The sequence below is a fragment of the Nasonia vitripennis genome, chromosome 1 (genome assembly GCF_009193385.2).
Source record: "Nasonia vitripennis strain AsymCx chromosome 1, Nvit_psr_1.1, whole genome shotgun sequence".
Lineage (NCBI taxonomy): Eukaryota > Metazoa > Arthropoda > Insecta > Hymenoptera > Pteromalidae > Nasonia > Nasonia vitripennis.
The window spans coordinates 5,473,044-5,490,600 of NC_045757.1; the positions used below are offsets into that span (position 1 = coordinate 5,473,044).

The window sequence follows — 17,557 nt, forward strand, 5'->3', positions numbered from 1 at the left end:
GGAGAGCGGAGGCCGGAGAGGTTAGCTTGTTGAGAGTTTCTCCGAGGGGCGAGGGGGCTATTTATTTATAAAAATGGCGGACCAAGTGCTGAGGGAATTGGAGGCTGCTGCACAAGTTATTTTAGTAAGTTTTTATCTCGAATAAATACGATAAACTATCATGTAATCGCTGATAGAAATCCTAAGCTTTTGAGCTTTCGTTAAAACCTTGCGAATCACGGCGAAATCCTGGTGGAATCGGCTTGGGTTCCGAGGATGCCTTTGAAGGTTATGTTATGCTCGTCTGAAAATGTTTGTTTTGGAGCTTCAACTTACGAAAAATTTCGCTTCTATCCTCATTTTTTCACTTCTTCGAAGATTTTTAGACGTTAGAACGATGCGCGGTCGAGGATGATTTTTACAAAATTCGGAAATTTCAATAATCGGAAAATGTTCATTGACGGAATGCGTGCCATACTTTTTTTGCTCACTCTGTCTATTGTTCTAACTCAGAAACGCATTTTTGACGCTCAAAAAGGGAGGATCCGGAATTTCGTGTGTTAGGATTGATTTTTTTCAATGATATTTCACAGCTGTTGAGAATTAGCCACTAAAATATCCAAGCTTTAACATGATTTTCCTTTACTATGGCTTCTAAAAGGGCTCAGACTTTATCCGGTATTATAAGTGCAGAAAGCATATTTTATTACATTGGTACTTTCTGGTATATTTCTGTTTCAAACGATCAAGCAGGAATTCCTTGAAATTCTGTACAAAGAAATAAACTTTTTATGCACTGCTAATTGAAATTATTATAATGCATCACTGTCAAAAAATAATATTTCAGGCCCCGCCAAACCTTGTCAATGCAGAGCAGCGGCAATCAGCAGAGGCAGTATTTTTGAATTTCCGCAAGACAAAATCACCTTACCAATTATGCAGGGAAATCTTAGAGACAACTACATTGGACTATGTTCTGTTCGAATCTGCTGGTGTCATCAAGACTGCCTTGATCAGAGAGTGGCCCACGCTTCAGCCATCGGACATTGCATCGTTGAGGCAGTACTTGCTACACTACATAATCAGTAAGCCAACTCTGGCACCATTTGTCAGAGAGAGGATACTGCAAGTGATTGCTATTATTATAAAGAGAGGAAGCGTTGAAGATTTGGGGGCACAGAGGAAGGAGATCTTAAACGAAGTTGAAGGACTGATCATGAATGGAGACTTGCCAAGAGTATGAAAACAATCACAATACATTCTTTTTGTACCTGTGTATGTGTGCATAATAAATTATTCAACTTTTCTTGCAGCAATTATTGGGCTGCAGTATAATTTCAGCCATGATGCAAGAGTATGCTACTACCATTAAGTCTTCAGATGTTGGACTAGCTTGGGAAATACATTTCAAAGCGAAAAAGCAATTTGAAGTTACATCTCTGAAGAGAATATTTAAATTTTGTGTTCAAGCTCTTGGAGAATTGACAAAGGCTGATATACCTGAATCCATTTTACCGCTGATAAAGCATTTGCTCTCTATATGTGAAAGTGTACTCATGTGGGGCTTCATCTACGTAAATTATATCCTTTTCAATACAAATTTACACTTTTAAGCTAATTATAACATATTAATATTGTTTGTTATATTATGTATGATACAATATTGTTGTTGTGTATATATTGTTATGATCCTTAACTCCAGTGCACTGCCCAAGAGATTGATTGGGGTATTTGAATCTGTTTATGAGTCTGACAACAGCCCCACGCTTCGTTTGACAACCGCATGGAGGGACGTCATTCTGGAATCATCTGTCATAGAGCTTTTCTTCACATTGTACTGGAAAGTCAGATCTAATCCGCAATTGGCGCATCACGCGAGAAACTGTCTGGTTCAGTTAGCCAGCCTTAATGGCGTTATAATGGCATCCGACGAAGTAAAGATGCAGTACTTGAAGACGTACATGCAAAACTTTTTGAAGCTCCTGTCAAACATTGAGATAATCGATCAGGAGGCTATTGGTATAGCAAATATTTTCAAAAAGCTCATTCTATTTTTTGGATCGGACATCCTGGCCCTACAGGACAATGCCGAGGATATGTTGAGGCAATTTATGGAACAAATGACGCGACTGACCTGCATGTTTGCTGAAGGCGCTTCCCAAGAAGAATCCGTAAGTAAATCTGGCTTTCGAAATTTGTTGATATGGAGTTTTTATATGGATTCCAAGCTATGTCTCCAGTTGAGATATAAATTCATGAATAAATTTATTTTTGAATCCTGAATGCAGAGTGTTAGGGAGAGAGGTAAAGAGTGCGATCAGAAATAATTTGCTGTGATGAATTTTCAGAATTGTGCAAAAGTAAACATTTTATATTATTGAAATGACACCCCGAACCTGTTAAAGAATAATAGTTAAGTAAAAAACACTACGTATATTAGAGTAAACATTTTTTTAATCACGAGTGCTTGTGTTTGTGTTCACAGCTTGAAAAATTTGTTTTACCGCCCGCCGGGCGACAGAGTATCTTCTGTATGTTACGTTATGAATTACTACTGGTTTTGTGATTTATGTACATATGGGTTTCCAGAGCAGTGCTTTCATAGACTTAAACTGATTTTTGATACGTCTGCGATAGATGTACCAGTAGTCATTGCTTCTAAATTGCAACTACTAATCGATCATTCTTAACATTCTGGTTCATCTATGGCACTCATCCTCTGATAAAAAAAATTGAACGGTATCGAGAAAAATAACGAAACTGTTTGTCTTTCAGATGTGCGTCGACGATTGCATGTACATGGAGGCGTTCGAGAGTATGCTGGAAACTTGGGTCTCGGGTATAGTCGACAAACCAATTTTCCCCAACGAGTTTTACAAGCAGAGCTCGGTGCAGATCTTCAATACCTATCTCCAGTGCCACCTCTCACCGCCGGACGGAACGCGTGGCGCTGGTGGTAAGGAACTCAACAATGAAGAGATCGACGCCACCGAGGAAGACGATCGCTCCAAATTCAAGGAGCAACTTCAAACAATCGGTCACTTTGGCCGACAGGTTCTCAATCATACTCTACCACTGCTTTCACGGCTGCTCGAGGATCGTACCAACAAGCTCAAGGAACAACTCAATCGACTCGTTGGCCAGCCTGATTCCCTCAACATCTCTGGGCTTACATCGGTGGAAAGTCTTTACGAGGATCTGCACTGGCTCGTACTTATTGCCGGACACGTTCTTTGTATGGAGTCTGATGGAGAGACGCCTCTCGTCCCTGCGGATATTATGCGTTACAGCTTGGAGCAGGTACTGCACATTTCTTATTTAAAAATTTGCATTGTGCAAAATATGAGTATTACGTTGAAAACGAAATTTCCTTATCGCAGAGTCAGCAAGGCCAGATGGACTTAAACGTGACGTTGCAGCTGCTAGCCTCCCCACAGAGCAACATCGCAGATGTAAACGGAGCCGAGCAGTCAGCCGACCACGTGATCCGTCTCATTGCCGCTGTCTTTAGATTGAGCGAGGTCGCCAAGGTAGCCATAAGCTACAACGCGGCCCAACACCTCTCTCCCGAACTCTGCAGCACAATCATCTGGTTCTTACACCGTTGGTCTCTAAGCTACCTCATGCCTGATCAAGGGCTCTATGCTTGTCTTAGTTCGACTTTGATGCAGGCTTTTGGCGAGAATACACCCGGCTCCCAGTGGACCCTCAATTTTCTCGTAGAAAAGATCGAGTGCAATCTCAATGCGTTCAAGGGCGAGCCTTCTCTCATCAAAGAGACCATGAAGCTACTTCTCGTTCTTGTAAACACCGATGTCAAGTATGTATATCTTTCTTTTTATTTCAACAAACAAAACACTGACAGAAAATTATAAGAACTAATTTTATTTTAGAGCCATGTGCCTGGTCAAGTCTGAGCGCTTCGGCAACCTTGTCGAGCTGGCAACAAAGCCCGATTTACCGCAGGAGGCTAAGCGTGGCTTGATGGGCTCCATTGTCCGAGTTGGCCACGTCTTCACTGATAGTGAGCGTACTCAGCAGTATTTTCTTCAAATACTTCAGCCCTTGCAGAACCGCTTTAAAGACATTATTTGTAACGCTGAATTTCCGCGAAATTATCATCAGGAGGAAGTTCGCGTTCAGATTATGGATATCCTAGAGTCTTGCGTGGGTATTGCCCAACGCGTGACAATGCAGACGATCATGCCCATCTATAATTACCTGGGTAGCATCCTCGCCGAGTTGCCTCGCCTATTAACCCTCTACCACAATTATCAGCAAGTTGTCCAACTGATAATTGAGCTCTTCTCAGAATGCGCTAAGAGCGTCTTGTTCTTTATGGATAAGCCTGAAGGCCTTATAGAAATTTATATGCACGTACTACAGGTGAGATATTTTTTTAAAAATTGCTGAAAACGAGTAAAAACGACATTTACAATGAATGCAAATTTCAGGCTTACGCTGACTGCAATCGAAACCGGCTGACTTCCGACACAACTGCCGAGGAAGATGCCTTTCAGGATATCCTGCTGTTGATGCAGATGCTTACAAACTTGATGAGTAGTAGCTTCTTCCCTATGCTATCAAACGACCCTCAATGTCCACAGGGCCATATCCAAGTTTGCTTATTTGGTATCAACATCGTTATGCCCATGATGACAATAGACCTGCTCAAATTTCCATCTCTGTGTCTACAGTTAGTGTCACGTTTACCTTTGATGATGTAGATAGCGAAATATTTATGAATGATTTTTCTTTTTAGGTATTTTAAAATGATAACTTATATCTGCGAATTTTACCCCGAAAGAGTCCTTGATTTGCCGGCTGATAAGCTGCAGCAACTACTGATATCTGTAGAGCTGGGCTTGTTTTCGTTTGGACACGAAGTAACTATTCACTGCTGTGATACACTTCAAGTGTTAGCTAAACACACTTACACAGAGATTGAAAAAGGACGGCCGAGAAATCAAATCATGGCTCCGTTCATTAACGTAAGAATTGCCTTTATTACCCTCTGAAGCTCTGAAAATTAATTTCATATTTTTAATTACAATTGATCAATTTTTTTAGATATTGATGAATCTCATCATAACACATCAGATCAACGCAGATCTCATTTCAAAAACTAGTGTACCCCTGTATTATCTGATTTGCTGCTATCAGGAGCAGTACCAGCAGCTTGTGCAAACCCTTATAAGCGAGCAGGCAGACGCCGCGACTGCTCAGAGGCTAGCTGCCGCCTTCAATGAACTCACCGCCAACGTTGACCTCAATACGCAGCGCGTTAACAGGCTCAGGTTCCGCGATAATTTCGACAAATTCATTGTCAACGTCCAAGGCTTCCTTATGGTGAAATAAAGCGTCGATCGTCTCAAGTGCTCACGGGAAAAACCCGGAACGGTAATTCATAAACTTTATGGAGTGAACACGATAAGTCTTCGCAATAAACTGTTCGATTCTGACGAATGACGTCTTGCTCGTGCAGTTAAGCGCAAATATCGAAAAGCTGATTAATTATTTGCAGAGTTTATTGATGAATTTTATTGTGAAACGATTTTACCCTTTATTTTTACTCGTCGAAGAGGTGGGAGTGAATTCGCAATATCGATGGACCTTTTCCCCAGTTTTATCGGGAATTGAGCATTATAAGTATTGTTTGCAAGTAACTATGGCAAACTGTTTTGCGAAATATATTTTGATAGCGTTTGAGTTTTTTAAAGATTTGCTTTCCAAAGCCAGTGACCAATGAGATTACATCATTACGACGTCACATTTTTAATATCATGAAAGTTTATCACTTATTCGTATACATATACTTTGTCTGTTTCGTAGACACTTTGATACAGTGAATACTGCAGTAACAGAAATTTTCTTTTTCTTGATTCTGGAGAGATCAAACGCTTTTTAAAAACATAGACAACGATATTTAACAGTAAATAATGACTGAATTAAAATATTGTTATGCACATTTTTTAAAATAAATGTTCTGAGTGTCAATGTTTACTGCTTACATTTCATTGCAGATGTATGTACTCTACAATTAGAGCGTTACTCACATTATGCGATATAAAGTTTGAATTATTCAGTTCTTGACTGTTGCATCTATTCAAACAAATTTGACGGTCTACTTCTACTCTAATACATTTAAAATCTAAACAAATTAAACGTTACAATCAAATTTAGAAATTTATGTAATATGGGTATCGTAATTTTCTCCACATACTAAGTACTTGATTACCCATTCAGTATGCATAAACGATAATTTTGACGGCATTGGATTCCTTATAAGATTGATTTAAAAAATGGTCGTCCGACCTAACAACGAATGAGTTTATTTCATCACGCTTAAAAGGGTTTCACATAAACCTTGAAGATATTTCAAATTTTGCAAGCACTTTATCTTCCTATATAAAAATCCAATGAAAGTATTTAAGTGCTAAGAAGCTTAAAATTCAATATTTGAATTTAAGTGCAATTTTTCTATTTCGCACGTTGCATCTTTACTAAAAAGATATTTTTAAAAGTTCGAACAACGATTCTGACAGACTGGCAGCTTTTTGCCATCAATTCATTAATCAATTAATCGTATATGCGCGGTACATGTTGTTGCAAGCTTTTGAGACTTCAAATCAATTGAAATCGACATTTGTATTTTCCAGTAATGTAACAGGTATACAAAATGCAAGGAATTGCTAGTCTTCGTTGTACCAATTTACAAAGAAGCGAGTTCACTCCCCGCTCGATTTGTGTGGTTGTCCGTCAATCGATCGACGACGAAACCAATATTTCGTTCTCGATACCAAATGTAAATCGTATATGTAAAATAAGAGTGAAAAAGCGAGCCAAATAGAATTATTGATTCTCGCCTGCCGGAGAATCGCGATGACATATTAAACACATTACACAAACACTTACACGAAAATATACTTACGATGTATATTGACTAGTCAAACCTGTGATCTTCGGAGATGTGCGCGAGAAATCGAGCTTGAGATTTGAAAAAATTTTCTCATTTCTGAGCAGGAAATTCTTTGGCTCTTTTTTAATTCGCATCAAAGATTTCTTTCACAATATTAGTGCTAAAGAAAATATCTGATCTATCTCATTGAAGTATTGGAAAACAGGTATTGGTATTCTGCGGATCGACTAATATGTCCGACTCGAGGAACAAAATTGTGAACTTTTTGCATGATTTCATCGTGAAAGTAACATTTTCCTACTATGTACAAAATTTTATTGAAACATTTTCTATTCTTGACTAAGTAACTGTTTGAACAGAAAATTCAAAATGTGCGACACATCATTCAAGCGAAAACTCAAGCGCGACTTTTTCCCGCGTCGTCGTAATGCACAACACAACGCTCTCCCCTATTTCTACTTTGATCGCTTGTAATAATAATAATATTATAAATAATAATTGTAATGATAAATAGGTGCTCAGCGTTAAGGCGGACGCGACTTTTGCGCGACCGCGAGCAGCAAAAGTAAAAGTGTAAAGCAAAATGAAAAGCGATGAAGAAGAAGCTATGTCTGTTTGTAAATAAAGTAAAGCACCGGGCAGTTCCGAGGAGATATGAAAAGCTTACAACTATTTTCTTAAAAATATTGTATGTCGTAAGTTTAATGAATCTTGTGCGAATCTATGAAAATATTAACTGCGATAACAATAATGATGTAACCAGCGAGAAAACCTACAGTTATTTTGCGTTAATACTTTTATTTTTAATACAACTGATTCACGATAAAAATTTGATATTTTTGACTATGACGATAATGATGACTTTTGGTTTGTTAAATTTGAAACGTTTCTCTCGCTAAATCATTCAATATTCTTTATTTACATTTTAAAAATTTGTTTCTATAGTATGATAACTAAAGATTCGCAAAGTCTGAAATAATATTAGACCGCGTAAACGAAATATAATTATAAACAGAGTTTTTCAAAATTTGAAATTGTGACTGTTATTATTATATGTACATGTATGTATACATGTGAATCTAAGATCTCTGACGTTTTTCTGTTTTCTTCTTTTTATAAGTTTAAAGGAAAGAGGAGGTAGTGTATATGATAGAGATATATTTGTGTACGCGCATATTTCTTTCGGCGCGTATGAATAAATTATGATTTGACGTTGACACTGGCGTCGCACATACTTTGTAAGATATATTGTAACAGAGGAAGGAAACATTGTATTGTTATGCTCGACGAGGCTGCGTGTTTTTCATTTTATTTCTAATATCGAGGCCGAGAAAAGTTAAAAAATAAAAAAATGTATCTTTTTTGCACTGAACACGATGAATTTTACATATTTTTTTAAAGGATCAATATGGAAGTCGAGATAGACCGATGATATATTTTGCAACGATTTCGTTGGTTGTCATTTTGAACAATAAATATTTGCGCAGCCTTGCGATCAATGCCGGCGTTTTATTTAAAGATTTGTTTTGTGGATTTTGATGATGCCCAGATTGTTTGCATGAATCGTGTTTTTGCATTTTCTTGTCGGGCTTTGTTTGTTCTGCGTTTGTTACGTTCGCAATTTTGTCGAATGAAAATAAAAACGCAACGATCGTCGTGTCGATAGTTTTTAGTAAATCATTATATTTTAATTTAAAATGTATTTTCCATTTTTCATCCCTCTTTGATTGCGTAAGATATTCTCTTACGCATACCTTACCCTTTCCGCACTCGTTTATCCTCTCCATATGTATACACTTTCAGATTTGTCATTTACATCTGTGTGTACGTGTACAAAATGCATATAAGTATAAATATCTGTTGTATATCGAGAGAAGGAGTATATATTTCGGTGTTGGTGCACGTGATTCCTGAGCCAACCCGAGCGAATTATAAGTACATAAAACTCGAGCTGTCGCCCAAACGTCATGGACTTCGTTTTCCCGTCTACAGTTTCGTCGCTATGCTATTTACGCTCAGGAGAAAAATCAAAAGTTCAAGGAGTAATTGTAATAGAAAACGTGACGACGCAACGGTTAAACAGACGGGACAATGAAAGTGCCGAGACGTGTTCGAGCGCCGTCGAGGGAAAAAAAAGAAAAAAAAGGAATCAAGTTTATGCGTGTAGCGCAAAATTGTATTCGTTTGTAACTTCGCCTTCACACTCATTGATACGCGCGCACATGTATGTTACATATGCACATTATCTCTGTCTCTTTTTATCTCTTGCTATTTGTCTTTCTCTCATAATTATTCCTTAAAGAAGAATAAAAAGATATGTATAATAGGTAACGAGTGACATTTTAGTGCTGGAGGATTTCAAGAATTGTACAAATGCAAAGTTTAATAATAAATGACTATAAAAACATATGCGAGCCGACTTATTATATTTTCACCCTCTTATAGAGACGGCGAGTAGCGAGAATCAGGGTGTAGTCAGACATTCACATACTACGATGTAAGTTTAATAATCGTTTTATTTAATGTATACCGTTTCATTTTCATTCTGTCTTACATAACGTCGAGTGACATCGTTATTATTACACTTTCTCGTAGATCTACATTCTTCCTTGATTAATGGTAGCGTGTGTCTCGTTCTCGGCACACTTTTCTCTCTTTCCCTTCGGCACGTAATCGTCCGCGCGCTCGCCTGTAAATGCATCTCCTTCGCTCTGCTCAAATGCATAAGTATGTACTCGTTCGTGTCGAGTCTTCGTACATGTGTATGTATATGTGTTTTCGTGAACATGCTGCAGTGTGTGCGTGTGTGTGTGTGTCCATTATCCGTGAGAATCGTGAGCTGCTCGAAGTAAAATACGGCGAAGTGTCGCTTCCGTCGAAGAGTTCGATTTGTCTCTCGTCTACGGGACGCTGAACGCTTTTGGGAAGAGAGAGAGCAAAGAAAAGTACCTATACGTATGCGTGCTCCGCTTTTAAATTCGTACTCGATCACGCGCGCGCACGTTTTGCTCATGCATACGAAAAAAACTCATTCGCTCGCTTAAAGCTCTTGCACTCATTCTTTGCTTATTTTCTCATCCAATATAACCTTGTTCTCGGAATTATTATTAAAGAACGATATGTATAATAGATAACGAGCGATACTTTTAGCGCAGACTGGAGAATCCACAGAGAGTATTGTACAAATGTAAATTCGATAATAATAAATGGCGAGTACACGCGCAAAAGTGTGTTGGTGTGTGTTTATGGGTGGTTGAGATTACTTTACTTTTATTGTGGAAGTGACGCGGCCGTTTGGAAACTGCGTCTGCAGTGGAACTTCTAGTTGCTTAATTGCTTTTTATGAACTTGAAACATTTTTATTTTGTAAATGATGCAATATTGCAGTGAGCTTCGAAATAGAAGTTTGACTGCGGACTCGATCGCACGACTGCGTTGAAGTTTATGTTGAGAAACTGTTTCGATATGTTGATAAGTCTGTTTGAATAAGTTTATCGCCAAGTGTGTCGTTTGTGCGCATCTGTTCTGATTTTAGTAGCTTATCTGTTGCGTAAGATAGAGCTATACCCATTGATCAGTTTTCTTTTAATTTTAAAAGCCGATAAAGTCTCTTGTTACTTTCATTTATCATTTTACTCCTAATAATTCGCACCTCCTCTTCTCTGAACAGTTGTTGTCGTATATAGAGGTAGAAAAACGATTACAAAGAAAGTATAAGCGGGTTTACAACTGTCAAACTGAAAGGTCTCGGTTATCGGATACAATACATATAGAAAACTGTGGACTTTTAAAATCGCGGTATAGGCCTACCTTATTATGGTTCTTTTACATCGTATCTACAGCTATGAGTCGAAAAAGAGGTGAAGTCGAGTCGTTATTCTGTGGCTGGGCAGTTTTGACGGACTTCTACGATTTTTCTTAACTCGCCTTATTCAATTTATCATGTTTTCGTTTACATCTAAACACTCAGATACGCAAAATGAGTCTCTAAAACTTCCGATCGTTCCTCGCGTTAATTTAACCCTTATAAAGCAATAATACCATTTCTTTTAATATAACTCCATTACTTTAACGACAATTTTTGCAATCTTTCAGTCTTCTTTCCGCGAAATTTAGGCTCTCTATCTTATATACCCCTACTAGTAAAAATAATTTTCCATCCGTTTATCAATTCAGAGAATTAAGCGTCTCAATCTTCTTTGGTACTTTTGATTAGTCCTTCGTTTGTTTCGTGAAAAATTGCAACAACTGTCGATACGTTTTATTCTTATCTCTTCTTTTTAGCTCTACAATGACGCACCGAGCCGAGACAAATTTCTGTCGAATCGAATCAACGTAACGATTTGGGAACGATACATCCCCTTAAAACGCGCATGTATTCCTTACAATTTCTCGCGCGGTTGAATTATTCAATTCGATTTGACAAAATCTTCCGTTTACGGCCTCGTGCCCGACAATCTTACAGGAAGGTTACCCTGTAACAGTTGGGACAGGGACTGGTTATTGTCTATGTATAATACACATTTACTTCGTGCAAGCTACACCAAAGCTCGAAAGATAAAAAGAACGAGAAACCTACGTGAGACCGTACGTACATTGAACAAGCGATGAAAAATCGTATACAAAAGATCAACAATTGTAAATAGTAAATAGTATAATCATAAGTGTATAGACATTAGTGTTACCTCTTATAGCACCGTTTAAATTTAAATAAAGCATGCGAGTAACGTACTGTTACTGTTAATTAATTATAACGATAACTGTAGTATAGACTAGATTATATTTTGCAAATTATTGATGCAATATTTTGGTGTAACTTGCTGTACAAAACGTACGATCACCTAAAATGGTATGCCACTTAGTATTTTTATTTTCAACTTCTCAGTCTCTCTTCTTAAAACTCTGACAAGCCATAATATGTCGCTATTATTATTGTTTCAGCTTTGGTCGAAAGAAATATTTTCATCCATTTTTATTTTTATTTCACCTCCTCCCATCGCATTGGCCGAGCGCAAAGTTCGCCTGAAAAGATATCGCTTGGAGGAGAAATCGTGAAAAATAAATGTATACAGCTCGCCTGGAAATAACGCAACGCCGTGTTTCTTGAATACGAAATTCGCCCCGCGACCAATGCGACAAAATCCACGTACGCCTTCTATATAGCTTAAAAACATCTCGAGAACACCGCCGCTCTCGCGAATCGAAAATGGAAATTTGGACGATGCGACGCGATCCACTCGGTTATCACAAAATAAAAATAAAACCTTCGCATAATCTATCGAAATCTAGTCGCTTAAAGAAGATCATCAAAACTGCTAATAGTGGCGAAAATCACTTGATTATTACATGATCGTGAGATGCAGCGCGTGATGATCGCGATATGAATGGTTTGTGACGATTGAGAAAAAAAATTGTTCAGTCAACGACGAATGAAAACCCCGTTTGCCATTTCTCGCGGATCACCGAAAAAGATCTGCGCTTATATCCTTATTATGGTAAAAGTGCGTAATTTGCTAGTCGTATTCTGTTATTTATAAGAATAGAATAGAAATTTGAAACTTTGTGAGATAGTAACAGTGAACCGTTGTGCAAAGAAACTCGGTAATACTTTTTTTTAGTTCAAATGTGCTCGTAAAAGTTTATTCGAAAACGTATTTGGCTTCGTTCGCTATAATATAACTATACTCGGGACAATCTTCGTTCAAGAAAACGACAGATCGATTGGAATCCTTAAAGTCTGGTAAAGTTTTATATTCGATCAAAATTTTAATTGTTAAACTCGTTTAAATTTTCATTTACAAACTCCGGAATCGTTCGCGGCGTAGAGGCAAGTGTTAATTATACTTTATTATTATATTGAATTTTAAAATCCTATAACATTGGAAAATGCTTAATTATTCAGTCGAATCCGAATCAATCCGAATTTTTCGCCCAATGCATTATTAAACTCGTTTTTCGTCACTATTTCCAGCGTTTCGATCAAGTAACTTTCTTCTTTGGTATATTCAAAGAATATATAACTTATAACAATTGAAAAAGTACGTAAAAAATACTTTGAATCACTTAAAGCTCTCTCCGAAAATCAACGTCGAAGTGTGCGCACGCATCGTTTGCGCAAATCATTCAAAAAATCTATAATAATCATACAAACAACAATTAATGTAATTCACGAATATATAAAAATATATGTAAAAAAATTGGAATCTGAGTCATGCCTATCCACGGATGGAGACGCGACCGATAACCCTGTAGAAAAACTTCTTCACCCTGCAGTGTGAAAAACAACAGCAACGCATTAACATAAAGAATCACAGAAAAGTAACTGAAGATCAGCCTTGGGGCGAGGAAAATTAGCTGAGAGCAGAAGAGGCGGCATTAAGCCTGTCGGCAAATTGCTGGACCCACCATTTGGTCAGGCTGAGGTAAAAGTCGGGTCCCTCGGGCTCGTAATCGAGGTACGTGAAGTCCTTGTTACTGGCGGGTTTGGCCGGCTCGATCTGCGTACCCTCGTGCCATTCGTTGAACGACGTGATGGATATGGTACTGGCCCCGCTGTTCAAGGCGCTGCGCCACGCTACTTCGTAGTACTGGCCGTGGCGGCGATGCCTTGTATTCTCCGCGTTCCACGGACGCACCTGCAAGTGAACCAGATAAGTGTGCGGTCGGACGGGCATATTAATATTTTGGTCGACCTTTATTATTTGATATGCGCCGTTCGATACGAGCTGCTATAATTGGAATTGGCACAGACGAGAAAGAAACGTTGAGGTATAATATATCATTTACCTGTGTATCAATGTATCCAGGACCCAAGCTCGGTATGAAGAGCAGCCCGTTCTGATTAGCAAACTTGTTCAGATCCTTCCAGTTTTTCCACGAGCTACCAAAGCTGAAGCCGTTGATGCCAAAGTACGTGTAGAAGCCGTCGAAGTGGGACTTTTTGATGTGGTTCTTATGCTGGGAATCGACGAGGAGTCCAATGTAAATTGCGTCTAATTCGGTTCCTCTGAGAGTCAGATTGCCGCGCTCGGATAGCAACTCCCACCAGGCGCTCGATGGGAAGACGTACGAATCGTATATGTAAATTACCGGTAAGATGGCTCCGCTGGAATTTAATTACCGGGATTCGATAAAGCTACTGTGCCAATTCGTTTGAGTGGTCAGAAGTAATTGAAAAAAACTCACTCGTTTTCTCTCCTCATTCTATAAAGACCCGGATGCGAACCATACTGGTTTAGAATATATCTGATGTGTTCCATCAGGTTGATTGGATTTCTACCAGGGTATGGCTCAATGTGAGGAGCAATCTTCAGCTGATACCTGTGAGCAGCATCCAGCAGATCTGGCATTATGGAGTCGGTGTTGTCAGTGCTGCTTGGTGGTGTCCACGAGACCACAGCCACTCCTGTTACAAGTGAATATTTTTAGCAACAAGTCATCTCCTAAATATAAACCAATATAAATAGCAATATTATTTTTTACAAACTCACCAATACCAGCCTCCTTGAGCTGCCTCATATGCAGGTCGATCACCTGTGGATCCAGCGAACTGTAGCACCCCAGATTAGGATAGTAGTTAGCACCAATGTCAGCAGGAGGCAAGTGAGTGCCTTCTGGGAAGACCCTCTTGTCATTCTTCTTCCAGTTTGGCAGTATATCGTGGTTCCAGTGCTTCCAGACACCATCGTACTCCATTGAACGATACCAAGCATAGTAGAAGATGTGCACATTGTAGTTGGGCTCCACCACAACACTGCTGTTCAGCAGAGGCAGCACCTTGTTCCGCATCTTCCTTGACATCCTGGCTATCTTGTTCTGCACCATCTTCTCTCTCATCTCCTTGTACCTCCTGTCGTTGGACTCCTTCTTCTCGCTGTAACAAATGAGCACACATCAGCATCACAGTTCTTACCTAAGAAAATTCGATTATACAGGCATATACTCACTGCGTAGCCAACTGTGTAGTGGAGGCTTCGGTCGACTGACTGGCCAGGGTACTCCACTCGACAGCAGCGGTGACGGCCTGCGGCTGACACTTGACCGATTCGAGAGGCGACAATTTGACGATTATCACAGCTGCCATCAACGTGGACAGCACGAGCACCATCGCCGACAGGTAGAAGCACTTCCTCAGCGACACCGCCGTTATCAGATTCCCGAAGAACATCTTGATGAAGAACTTTTTGACTGCAGTAAAATATCTAAGATCCTCAAGACACTACTTACTCTATCGCGCAAAAACGTCGCGCGATTCAATTTTCGGCTGCTGCAGCAGCGCGGGGAGGGGAGGCGGGGGGGGGGGGCGAGACGAGGGATGCAGGGAAATCGATATCTCTCAGCGGCGGTGGCGGCGCGGCCGGAGACACTGTCCGCTCGCCGCAAGCCCGCACACGCAAAAAGTAAACAAAGAGGCTCTCTTCGTTTTCTTCTGCAACTTTTCTCTTCGGTCTCCTCGACGATGCGATGACTTATTTTTCGATCGGACCTTATACAGGTAGAAGTGTGTACTTGTCTATTCCCGCAGTACGTCGTCTATATAGCTATATACTCTAATCGCGCTCACCTCTTCAGGATCCTCGCATCATGACGAGGTGTAGAGCTTTATTCTATCCACCTGATGCGTAGAGACGAGGGGGCTGGATTAGTTCGAATTGCGCGAGAGACGCAGTTCGAGAGAACAAGATGAGAGCTCCCGGAGCCGCACTCTTCGCCTCCTCCTCGCGCGGGGGGATGTGAAGATACACACTCTCTTGATGTCTTTTAGAGTACAGATGTACCTGTGTACGTGTAAGAGGGTAAGTAGGTAGCTACGAGAACTACCCCTCCGCGATTTCCAAGTCGCGCGCGCGCAGGCGCGATCGGGGGTGCGCGATGTTCTCCTTCCGCGCGTTGCGGGGATGTATATAGATATTTAGAGCAGTTGCGCTTTATCCCTGTGTGTTATGCTTATTACTTTCTTTTGAAAGTGACTTGTTCGAAGATTATTATTGAACTTGAAATTTTTTAATTTTCGTATCATATCGATCACATTTGGTGAAAATGATAAACTATTCGCTCGTATAACTTGACAAGCCTGATCTGATTAAAATTGATTATAATTATGCTTGTCTACGTAAGATTAACAAAGTTATAATGAATTAGAGGTAAAGGCAAAGGAGCAAGTAATAAGCGCTTAATTTAGAATCTCCCGCCCGCGCGAGCGCTGCAGCAACCTCATATACATGCGTTACCAACGTTAATCCACTAAAAACTTATGCTCGGCATCATCAGCACCTTCTCGGCCGTCTTTCGCGTGCATACACGCACGTGTTTTGATTATTCTAACCTCCAAGATGGACGTAGTGAACCAGATATTAAACAGCGAGAGCGAGAAAAATGCGGAACTGCAAAAATTGATAAACGTCGAGAAGGAGGTCGACGTCGAAATCGACGAAGGTACGCTCCTGGTCTCGGACTACAACACACTCACCATCAAATCTGGCTCCAAAAGTCTCGAGTCAAACCTGCAGGCTCTCACCCGGGATAACACTCAGTTGCTGATGAACAAGATCTGGGCACTGCCGACGAAAACCGTTGAGGAAGTGATTGTAGCCGAATTACCCAAACCAAAGTACGTCCTGCCCAGGTCGAGGAAACTGCCCAAGCCCAAGCAACTCACCAAGTGGGAACAGTTCGCCAAGGAGAAGGGTATCAAGAAGAACAAGAAGGCCAGGTCCAAGCTCAAGTGGGACGACCTGCTGCAGAAATGGACTCCAGCTTATGGATTCAAGCGTGCGGAGGCTGATAGACAGAAGGAATGGCTGGTCGAGTGCAAAGAGGACGGTAAGCCAGTGGAGGATCCACGTGCAGCTATCAAGACTTCCAAGATTGAGAAGAAAGCAAAGAACGAATTGCAGCGGCTTAGGAATTTGGCTAAGGCTAAGAAGGTCAAGATCCCCAAAGTTGGACTGCCCAGTACAGAGCACTTCAAGGATTCTAAACAACTGTCTGTTGGAGCTAAGGTATTATGGTTTTCATTTTTGAGATTTTTCAAAAACGTTTTTGCAATAATCAACGTTATAAAAATAATTTTAAAATTATAGGTTGCACAAGTATCTACGGCCTCATTGGGACGTTTCAATGAGACTCCAAAGAAGGAAGATTTGAGGAAAGTGAAAAAAGGAAAGGTTACTAAGAAGAAGAAGAAGTCTGGTCAGATGAAGGAATCTGCTCCCAAGACCAGTAAGAAGCCCAAATCAGGAAAAGGAAACCGTGACTTCAAACAGAAGGTTGGAGGCAAGAAGCGAAGATAGTGAGGCACCGTATAAAACTGTTAATTATTTTGTGCTTACGGTCATTTAGTGAAAGTATGTAATATTAATTCATGTTCTAGAGAAGAATCTGACATCTAGTGAGCGAATGTATGTGTGAATTTTTTATCAATATTGTAATAATTAGTATTAAAAACATTTTATGACAAATGTTTCTATTACACAAAAAATATACTTCTAACAAATAGCTGTTAATGGTTTTGTTTTAACTTATCCTAACTCTATGATAACCCTAGTAGAAATAATATTATAAGATTATGATTTGGCAGGGCATGTGTATCTCCTTGCATGCAAAAAGAATACTTGAGGTACACAGTATTCCTCATAACGTTGTTAAGTGTTCAATATA

General features: G+C 39.7%; 3 protein-coding genes across 4 annotated transcripts; 2 read left to right on the top strand and 1 right to left on the bottom strand.

The window, feature by feature from the left end:
• The first annotated feature begins 16 nt into the window (after nucleotides 1–16).
• LOC100116184 (exportin-4) lies at nucleotides 17–9,034 on the top strand. The gene is made up of 10 exons (XM_016988329.3): nucleotides 17–124; nucleotides 827–1,216; nucleotides 1,293–1,560; nucleotides 1,687–2,150; nucleotides 2,755–3,279; nucleotides 3,360–3,799; nucleotides 3,873–4,365; nucleotides 4,434–4,675; nucleotides 4,742–4,970; nucleotides 5,050–9,034. The coding sequence occupies exons 1-10, from the start codon at nucleotides 74–76 to the stop codon at nucleotides 5,335–5,337; spliced, it is 3,390 nt and encodes a 1,129-aa protein (XP_016843818.1). The 5' UTR covers nucleotides 17–73; the 3' UTR covers nucleotides 5,338–9,034.
• A 362-nt stretch (nucleotides 9,035–9,396) lies between these two features.
• LOC100116153 (glycoprotein endo-alpha-1,2-mannosidase) lies at nucleotides 9,397–15,684 on the bottom strand. Its single transcript, XM_001600650.6, has 5 exons — nucleotides 14,845–15,684; nucleotides 14,389–14,771; nucleotides 14,084–14,303; nucleotides 13,685–14,003; nucleotides 9,397–13,533 (listed from the first exon to the last, which is right to left on the bottom strand). The coding sequence occupies exons 1-5, from the start codon at nucleotides 15,063–15,065 to the stop codon at nucleotides 13,249–13,251; spliced, it is 1,428 nt and encodes a 475-aa protein (XP_001600700.1). The 5' UTR covers nucleotides 15,066–15,684; the 3' UTR covers nucleotides 9,397–13,248.
• On the top strand, nucleotides 15,250–17,403 carry LOC100116117 (ribosome biogenesis regulatory protein homolog). 2 transcript variants are annotated; one of them, XM_032598171.1, is made up of 3 exons: nucleotides 15,250–15,398; nucleotides 15,470–16,899; nucleotides 16,981–17,403. In XM_032598171.1, the coding sequence occupies exons 2-3, from the start codon at nucleotides 16,231–16,233 to the stop codon at nucleotides 17,188–17,190; spliced, it is 879 nt and encodes a 292-aa protein (XP_032454062.1). In that variant the 5' UTR covers nucleotides 15,250–15,398; nucleotides 15,470–16,230; the 3' UTR covers nucleotides 17,191–17,403. The 2 variants fall into 2 exon arrangements, with proteins under 2 accessions (XP_032454062.1, XP_001600166.1); XM_001600116.6 differs by lacking the exon at nucleotides 15,250–15,398 and having other exon boundaries at nucleotides 15,543–15,693; nucleotides 16,169–16,899.
• The last annotated feature ends 154 nt before the right edge of the window (nucleotides 17,404–17,557 follow it).

Bases quoted from the DNA above. Each gene is read 5' to 3' on its own strand.
- LOC100116184 (XM_016988329.3), top strand. From the start codon at position 74: ATGGCGGACCAAGTGCTGAGGGAATTGGAGGCTGCTGCACAAGTTATT. The intron at 1,561-1,686 runs ATATCCTTTTCA...ACTCCAGTGCAC, and splicing joins GGGCTTCATCTACGTAAATT to TGCCCAAGAGATTGATTGGG. The intron at 4,366-4,433 runs GTGAGATATTTT...TGCAAATTTCAG, and splicing joins TTTATATGCACGTACTACAG to GCTTACGCTGACTGCAATCG.
- LOC100116117 (XM_032598171.1), top strand. From the start codon at position 16,231: ATGGACGTAGTGAACCAGATATTAAACAGCGAGAGCGAGAAAAATGCG. The intron at 16,900-16,980 runs GTATTATGGTTT...TTAAAATTATAG, and splicing joins AACTGTCTGTTGGAGCTAAG to GTTGCACAAGTATCTACGGC.
- LOC100116153 (XM_001600650.6), bottom strand. From the start codon at position 15,065: ATGTTCTTCGGGAATCTGATAACGGCGGTGTCGCTGAGGAAGTGCTTC. The intron at 14,772-14,844 runs GTGAGTATATGC...CATTTGTTACAG, and splicing joins ACTACACAGTTGGCTACGCA to CGAGAAGAAGGAGTCCAACG. The intron at 13,534-13,684 runs GTAAATGATATA...GTTCACTTGCAG, and splicing joins CTGGATACATTGATACACAG to GTGCGTCCGTGGAACGCGGA.